Here is an 8644-nt window from a genome sequence, read left to right on the forward strand (position 1 = left end):
TGGGGTTGAAACAACTCCTGGAAGACAGCAAATCATCAGACGTCATGATGTACGTGTAATAGAAGATGTACTGGTCTCAAAGAAAATAGGTCTTCTATAAAACATTAAGCATTGCACACAGCTTCAACAACATCTGATCATTGTTAACTATCAGAATTATATTGGAACATGAAAAGATAGAATAGATGGCTTTAATATCCAATCAACAATTGTTTACAGGAATTTGTGTCAGTTGTCATAATGTTCTTATTATGTTGAACAGTTAAGTGATATAGAGACAGGATCAATATAATTCATATAATATAATGAAACATAGAAAAGTAAAATGCAGACATATAAAGAAGTGCAGCTGTATGATAACTTGGTATTTTACGAACATGAGGCAGAGAGAGTGCAGGGAAATATTGAGTTACTAAGAGTTCAGAATTTAGAAAATGAAGGTGTCATACTTGTTGCTGTGATTGAAGCTGTGTTCAATGGGAGAGAGAAATTAGAGCTGTTGCTTGAGACACTCTCTGTCAAAGTTGTGACCACCGCACTGGACTCAGGGACTGAGCTGGCATTGTTAAATATCAGCTTAGCGTCTACCACAACCGAACCTTTACTGGAAACCAACCAAATGAAAAACAATGAATATGATACCGTCAGTAAATTAGATTCATATTTAAATGCTATGACAATTATGAACACTTACACAAATTAATAATTTACCGTAAAAATAATTGATGAATACAATGTCTATCTTAAAATTAATTCCAAGAATGGCCCTAAGTAAAAATACAAACTCAAGAATAACTACCTACCTGAAACCTAGGACCTCTGTGCGATTGAAACGGGATCCATATTTGTTTTGGTAAACTGTGTCCAACTGTAAATGTAATATAACCAATTTTAGCAATTTATCTCGAAAACTTAAATGTTGACATGCACAATTTGAGGGAAAGTGTCTGACATAATGGCAAATATGAAAACTTATTTGGGGGATAATATCCCTCTTTATGAACCTGACAGAAAGTACTACTAAATATGAACAGTATTTTTTTTTTTAAAGAATATAAAACTGAAATTACCGCTGTAGCCACAATGGTTGCTAATGCATGGAACTCTGCTGAAGATGTATTATTCAAGTCTGCCGTGAAGTTTTGCTCTAATTTGAACTCCAACTTCACCTCCGGTGGTGGAGGTGCCGGTGTTGTGGTAGCTTTGATCAGAGCAGCTGTGGTTGTTGCTGGAGCAGCTGTAGTTGGCGTAGCAGCAGCTGTGGTTGTGGTGGGGATGGCTGTGGTTTTTGTTGATGCAACTGTGGTTGTTATTGCAGCAGCTGCTGTTGCTATGGGGGCAAATGTGGTTGTTGTGGGAGAAGATATGGTTGTTGTGGGTGTAGTTGCAGTTGTTATACGAGCAGCAGTGGTTGTTAAGGGAGCAGCTGTGGTTGTTGTGGGATCTGCTATTGTTGTCGTGGCAGCAGTTGTGGTAACTTCAGCTGTGGTTGTTGTGTGAGCTACAGTGGTTGTTGAGGGTGCAGCTGTAGTTATTGTAGCCGCAGCTGTAGTTGTCGTTGGTGCTGCTGCTGTTGTTATGGAATCAGCTCTGGTCGTTGTGGGAGCAGTTGTGGTTGATGTCGGAGCAGCTACGGTTGTTGTGGAAGAAGCTATGGTTGTTGTGGGATCTGCTATTGTTGTAGTAGCAGCAGCTGTGGTTGTGATAACGGCAGCCGTGGTTGTTGTGTGAGCTGCAGTGGTTGTTGAGGGTGCAGCTGTAGTTATTGTAGCCGCAGCTGTAGTTGTCGTTGGTGCTGCTGCTGTTGTTGTGGGAGCAGCTGGGGTTGTTGTGGAAGCAGTTGTGGTTGTTGTGGGATCTGCTATTGTTGTTGTAGCAGCAGCTGTGGTTGTGATAACTGCAGCTGTGGTTGTTGTGTGAGCTGCAGTGGTTGTTGTGGGTGCAGCTGTAGTTGTTGTGAAAACAGATGTGGTTGTTGTGGGATCTGCTATTGTTGTCGTAGCAGCTGTGGTTGTGGTAACTGCAGCTGTGGTTGTTGTGTGAGCTACAGTGGTTGTTGTGGGTGCAGCTGTAGTTGTTGTACCTGCAGCTGTAGTTGTCATTGGTGATGCTGTGGTTATTATGGAATCAGCTCTGGTCGTTGTGGAAGCAGTTGTGGTTGTTGTGGGAGCAGCTGTGGATGTTGGGGAAGAAGCTGTGGTTGTTATGGGAGCTGCTGTGGTTGTTGTGGAAGAAGCTGGGGTTGTTGTGGGGATGGCTGTGGTTGTTGTGGGGATGGTTGTTGATGTTGCAACAGCCGTGGATGTTGTGGGGATGGTTGTTGATGTTGCAGCAGCCGTGGTTGTTGTGGGGATGGCTGTGGTTGTTGTGAGAGCTGCTGTGGTTGTTGTGGAAGCAGCTGGGGTTGTTGTGGGGATGGCTGTGGTTGTTGCAAGACCATATGTGGTTGTTGTGGGGCTGGTTGTTGATGTTGCAGCAGCCGTGGATGTTGTGGCAGATGCTGTGGTTGTTGTGAGAGCTGCTGTGGTTGTTGTGGGGATGGTTGTTGATGTTGCAGCAGCCGTGGATGTTGTGGGGATGGTTGTTGTGGGAGCAGCTGTAGTTGATGTGGGAGCAGCTACGGTTGTTGGGGAAGAAGCTATGGTTGTTGTGGGATCTGCTATCGTTGTCGTAGCAGCAGCTGTGGTTGTGATAACTGCAGCTGTGGTTGTTGTGTGAGCTGCAGTGGTTGTTGTGGGTGCAGCTGTTGTTGTTGTAGCCGCATCTGTAGTTGTCGTTGGTGCTGCTGTTGTTGTGGGAGCAGCTGGGGTTATTGTGGGAGCAGTTGTGGTTGTTGTGGGATCTGCTATTGTTGTCGTAGCAGCAGCTGTGGTTGTGGTAACTGCAGCTGTGGTTGTTGTGTGAGCTGCAGTGGTTGTTGTGGGTGCAGCTGTAGTTGTTGTAGCCGCAGCTGTAGTTGTCGTTGGTGCTGCTGATGTTGTGGGAGCAGGTGTATTTGTTGTGAAAACAGATGTGGTTGTTGTGGGATCTGCTATTGTTGTCGTAGCAGCTGTGGTTGTGGTAACTGCAGCTGTGGTTGTTGTGTGAGCTACAGTGGTTGTTGTGGGTACAGCTGTAGTTGTTGTACCTGCAGCTGTAGTTGTCATTGGTGATGCTGTGGTTATTATGGAATCAGCTCTGGTTGTTGTGGAAGCAGTTGTGGTTGTTGTGGGAGCAGCTGTGGATGTTGGGGAAGAAGCTGTGGTTGTTATGGGAGCTGCTGTGGTTGTTGTGGGAGAAGCTGGGGTTGTTGTGGGGATGGTTGTTGATGTTGCAGCAGCCGTGGATGTTGTGGGGATGGTTGTTGATGTTGCAGCAGCCGTGGTTGTTGTGGGGATGGCTGTGGTTGTTGTGAGAGCTGCTGTAGTTGTTGTGGGAGCAGCTTGGGTTGTTGTTGGGATGGCTGTAGTTGTTGTGGGGATGGTTGTGGTTGTTGTAAGAGCATTTGTGGTTGTTGTGGGAATGGTTGTTGATGTTGCAGCAGCCGTGGATGTTGTGGGATCAGCTGTAGTTGATGTGGGAGCAGCTAAGGTTGTTGGGGAAGAAGCTATGATTGTTGTGGGATCTGCTATTGTTGTCGTAGCAGCAGCTGTTGTTGTGATAACTGCAGCTGTGGTTGTTGTGTGAGCTGCAGTGGTTGTTGTGGCTGCAGCTGTTGTTGTTGTAGCCGCAGCTGTAGTTGTCGTTGGTGCTGCTGTTGTTGTGGGAGCAGCTGTGGTTGTTGTGGGAGAAGTTGTGGTTGTTGTGGGATCTGCTATTGTTGTCGTTGCAGCAGCTGTGGTCGTGATAACTGCAGCTGTGGTTGTTGTGTGAGCTGCAGTGGTTGTTGTGGGTGCAGCTGTAGTTGTTGTAGCCGCATCTGTAGTTGTCGTTGGTGCTGTTGTTGTTGTGGGAGCAGCTGGGGTTGTTGTGGGAGCAGTTGTGGTTGTTGTGGGATCTGCTATTGTTGTCGTAGCAGCTGTGGTTGTGGTAACTGCAGCTGTGGTTGTTGTGTGAGCTACAGTGGTTGCTGTGGGTGCAGCTGTAGTTGTTGTACCTGCAGCTGTAGTTGTCATTGGTGATGCTGTGGTTATTATGGAATCAGCTTTGGTCGTTGTGGAAGCAGCTGTGGTTGTGGTAACTGCAGCTGTGGTTGTTGTGGGAGCAGTTGTGGATGTTGGGGAAGAACCTGTGGTTGTTATGGGTGCTGCTATGGTTGTTGTGGGAGAAGTTGGGGTTGTTGTGGGGATGGCTGTGGTTGTTGTAAGAGCATCTGTGGTTGTTGTGGGGATGATTGTTGATGTTGCAGCAGTCGTGGATGTTGTGGGGATGGTTGTTGATGTTGCAGCAGCCGTGGTTGTTGTGGGGATGGCTGTGGTTGTTGTGAGAGCTGCTGTGGTTGTTGTGGGAGCAGCTGGTGTTGTTGTGGGGATGGCTGTAGTTGTTGTGGGGTTGGCTGTGGTTGTTGAAAGACCATCTGTGGTTGTTGTGGGGACGGTTGTTGATGTTGCAGCAGCCGTGGATGTTGTGGGAGATGCTGTGGTTGTTGTGAGAGCTGCTGTGGTTGTTGTGGGAGTTGCTTGGGTTGTTGTGGGGATGGCTGTAGCTGTTGTGGGGATGGCTGTGGTTGTTGTAAGAGCATCTGTGGTTGTTATGGGGATGATTTTTGATGTTGCAGCAGTCGTGGATGTTGTGGCGATGGTTGTTGATGTTGCAACAGCCGTGGTTGTTGTGGGGATGGCTGTGGTTGTTGTGAGACCTGATGTGGTTGTTGTGGGAGCAGCTGGGGTTGTTGAGGGGATGGCTGTAGTTTTTATGGGGATGGCTGTGGTTGTTGCAAGACCATCTGTGGTTGTTGTGGGGATGGTTGTTGATGTTGCAGCAGCCGTGGATGTTGTGGGGATGGCTGTTGATGTTTCAGCAGCCGTGGTTGTTGTGGGAGCAGCTGTAGTTGATGTGGGAGCAGCTACGGTTGTTGGGGAAGAAGCTATGGTTGTTGTGGGATCTGCTATTGTTGTCGTAGCAGCAGCTGTGGTTGTGATAACTGCAGCTGTGGTTGTTGTGTGAGCTGCAGTGGTTGTTGTGGGTGCAGCTGTTGTTGTTGTAGCCGCAGCTGTAGTTGTCGTTGGTGCTGCTGTTGTTGTGGGAGCAGCTGGGGTTGTTGTGGGAGCAGTTGTGGTTGTTGTGGGAGCAGTTGTGGTTGTTGTGTGAGCTGCAGTGGTTGTTGTGGGTGCAGCTGTTGTTGTTGTAGATTCAGCTGTAGTTGACGTTGGTGCTGCTGTTGTTGTGGGAGCAGCTGGGGTTGTTGTGGGAGCAGTTGTGGTTGTTGTGGGATCTGCTATTGTTGTTGTGGGAACAGCTGGGGTTGTTGTGGGAGCAGTTGTGGTTGTTGTGTGAGCTGCAGTGGTTGTTGTGGGTGCAGCTGTTGTTGTTGTAGATTCAGCTGTAGTTGACGTTGGTGCTGCTGTTGTTGTGGGAGCAGCTGGGGTTGTTGTGGGAGCAGTTGTGGTTGTTGTGGGATCTGCTATTGTTGTTGTGGGTGCAGCTGGGGTTGTTGTGGGAGAAGTTGTGGTTGTTGTGTGATCTGCTATTGTTGACGTAGCAGCAGCTGTGGTTGTGATAACTGCAGCTGTGGTTGTTGTGTGAGCTACAGTGGTTGTTGTGGGTGCAGCTGTAGTTGATGTGGAAGCAGCTACGGTTGTTGGGGAAGAAGCTATGGTTGTTGTGGGATCTGCTATTGTTGTCGTAGCAGCAGCTGTGGTTGTGATAACTGCAGCTGTGGTTGTTGTGTGAGCTGCAGTGGTTGTTGTGGCTGCAGCTGTTGTTGACGTTGGTGCTGCTGTTGTTGTGGGAGCAGCTGGGGTTGTTGTGGGTGCAGCTGTAGTTGTTGTGGGAGCAGTTGTGGTTGTTGTGTGAGCTGTAGTGGTTGTTGTGGGAGCAGCTGGGGTTGTTGTGGGAGGAAATGTGGTTGTTGTGGGATCTGCTATTGTTCTTGTGGGAACAGCTGGGGTTGTTGTGGGAGCAGTTGTGGTTGTTGTGTGAGCTGCAGTGGTTGTTGTGGGTGCAGCTGTTGTTGTTGTAGATTCAGCTGTAGTTGACGTTGGTGCTGCTGTTGTTGTGGGAGCAGCTGGGGTTGTTGTGGGAGCAGTTGTGGTTGTTGTGGGATCTGCTATTGTTGTTGTGGGAGCAGTTGTGGTTGTTGTGGGAGCAGTTGTGGTTGTTGTGTGAGCTGCAGTGGTTGTTGTGGGTGCAGCTGTTGTTGTTGTAGATTCAGCTGTAGTTGACGTTGGTGCTGCTGTTGTTGTGGGAGCAGCTGGGGTTGTTGTGGGAGCAGTTGTGGTTGTTGTGGGATCTGCTATTGTTGTTGTGGGTGCAGCTGGGGTTGTTGTGGGAGCAGTTGTGGTTGTTGTGGGATCTGCTATTGTTGACGTAGCAGCAGCTGCGGTTGTGATAACTGCAGCTGTGGTTGTTGTGTGAGCTGCAGTGGTTGTTGTGGGTGCAGCTGTAGTTGTTGTAGCCACATCTGTAGTTGTCGTTGGTGCTGCTGTTGTTGTGGGAGCAGTTGTGGTTGTTGTGGGATCTGCTATTGTTGTCGTAGCAGCTGTGGTTGTGGTAACTGCAGCTGTGGTTGTTGTGTGAGCTACAGTGGTTGTTGTGGGTGCAGCTGTAGTTGATGTGGGAGCAGCTACGGTTGTTGGGGAAGAAGCTATGGTTGTTGTGGGATCTGCTATTGTCGTAGCAGCAGCTGTGGTTGTGATAACTGCAGCTGTGGTTGTTGTGTGAGCTGCAGTGGTTGTTGTGCGTGCAGCTGTTGTTGTTGTAGCCGCAGCTGTAGTTGTCGTTGGTGCTGCTGTTGTTGTGGGAGCAGCTGGGGTTGTTGTGGGAGCAGTTGTGGTTGTTGTGGGATCTGCTATTGTTGTTGTGGGAACAGCTGGGGTTGTTGTGGGAGCAGTTGTGGTTGTTGTGTGAGCTGCAGTGGTTGTTGTGGGTGCAGCTGTTGTTGTAGTAGATTCAGCTGTAGTTGATGTTGGTGCTGCTGTAGTTGTGGGAGCAGCTGGGGTTGTTGTGGGAGCAGTTGTTGTTGTTGTGGGATCTGCTATTGTTGTTGTGGGAACAGATGGGGTTGTTGTGGGAGCAGCTGTGGTTGTTGTGGGATCTGCTATTGTTGTTGTGGGTGCAGCTGGGGTTGTTGTGGGAGAAGTTGTGGTTGTTGTGGGATCTGCTATTATTGACGTTGCAGCAGCTGTGGTTGTGATAACTGCAGCTGTGGTTGTTGTGTGAGCTGCAGTGGTTGTTGTGGGTGCAGCTGTAGTTGTTGTAGCCACATCTGTAGTTGTCGTTGGTGCTGCTGTTGTTGTGGGAGCAGTTGTGGTTGTTGTGGGATCTGCTATTGTTGTCGTAGCAGCTGTGGTTGTGGTAACTGCAGCTGTGGTTGTTGTGTGAGCTACAGTGGTTGTTGTGGGTGCAGCTGTAGTTGTTGTACCGCAGCTGTAGTTGTCATTGGTGATACTGTGGTTGTTATGGAATCAGCTCTGGTCGTTGTGGAAGCAGTTGTGGTTGTTGTGGGAGCAGCTGTGGATGTTGGGGAAGAAGCTGTGGTTGTTATGGGAGCTGCTGTGGTTGTTGTGGGAGAAGCTGGGGTTGTTGTGGGGATGGCTGTGGTTGTTGTAAGAGCATCTGTGGTTGTTGTGGGGATGGTTGTTGATGTTGCAACAGCCGTGGATGTTGTGGGGCTGGTTGTTGATGTTGCAGCAGCCGTGGTTGTTGTGAGAGCTGCTGTGGTTGTTGTGGGAGCTGCTATGGTTGTTGTGGGGATGGCTGTAGTTGTTTTTGTCGCATCTGTTATAGATGGAGCAACAGTTATGGTCGTTGTGGGAGCTGATGTGGTTGTTTTGGAAGTAGCTGGGGCTGTTGTGGGAGCTGTGGAGACGGCTGTAGTTGTTTTAGCCGCATCTGAGGTTGATGTGGAAACAGCTATGGTAAAAAATAAAAGACCGATTATCAATGCAAGGCTGCATAGTTCAATGGAAATGACCTACTCCACCTCAGCTCCCTCTTTGGGACCATATCACACCTCCCACATTGTGATCTATTTTAATAGAATTGCAGAGCATTGAATTAACCATCCCTTGCGTATAAGCTATAATTAAATGATGTATTATAACAAAGTAGTACCAGTGAATATGTAATGAACAACAAGTGCAAATAATATTTGAGTCCTACTGGTAGCCACAATAGAGTCTGTGCTCACTGGGAGATAGAAATTTGAGCTGTTGCTTGAAACTGCCTCTACCATCATGGCTGCCACAGCACTGGGCTCAGGGACTGAGCTGATATTGTTAAATACCCGCTTAGTGGGAAATGAAACAGTATTTACTGCTGAAGCCACAGTGGTTGCTAATACAGTGCCACCGACATGGCCCACTACAAAGGACTGTGGGCTATCCTTCTCTGTGGTCGACGTGAGTAAGACATTTGAACGTGTTAACAGTCGCAAGGCTGCCGGCCCTGACGGCATCCTTAGTCGTGTCCTCAGAGCATGCGCAGACCAGCTTGCTGGTGTGTTTACGGACATATTCAATCTCTCCCTATCCCAGTCTGCTGTCCCCACATGCTTCAAGATGGC

At 48.4% G+C, this 8644-nt stretch overlaps 1 protein-coding gene across 1 annotated transcript; it reads right to left on the bottom strand.

The window, feature by feature from the left end:
• Positions 1-3540: 3540 nt before the first annotated feature.
• LOC139374429 (probable cyclin-dependent serine/threonine-protein kinase DDB_G0292550) lies at positions 3541-7519 on the bottom strand. The gene is made up of 6 exons (XM_071115477.1): positions 7467-7519; positions 6304-6949; positions 5473-6009; positions 5064-5314; positions 4208-4924; positions 3541-4102 (listed from the first exon to the last, which is right to left on the bottom strand). The coding sequence occupies exons 1-6, from the start codon at positions 7517-7519 to the stop codon at positions 3541-3543; spliced, it is 2766 nt and encodes a 921-aa protein (XP_070971578.1).
• Between the last annotated feature and the right edge of the window lie 1125 nt (positions 7520-8644).

The sequence above is a fragment of the Oncorhynchus clarkii genome, chromosome 19 (genome assembly GCF_045791955.1).
Source record: "Oncorhynchus clarkii lewisi isolate Uvic-CL-2024 chromosome 19, UVic_Ocla_1.0, whole genome shotgun sequence".
NCBI lineage: Eukaryota > Metazoa > Chordata > Actinopteri > Salmoniformes > Salmonidae > Oncorhynchus > Oncorhynchus clarkii.

Bases quoted from the DNA above. Each gene is read 5' to 3' on its own strand.
- LOC139374429 (XM_071115477.1), bottom strand. From the start codon at position 7,519: ATGACAACTACAGCTGCGGTACAACAACTACAGCTGCACCCACAACAA. The intron at 6,010-6,303 runs GTCAACTACAGC...TGTTCCCACAAG, and splicing joins ACAACAACAGCAGCACCAAC to AACAATAGCAGATCCCACAA. The intron at 4,925-5,063 runs GTTATCACAACC...AAACATCAACAG, and splicing joins ACACAACAACCACAGCTGCA to CCATCCCCACAACATCCACG.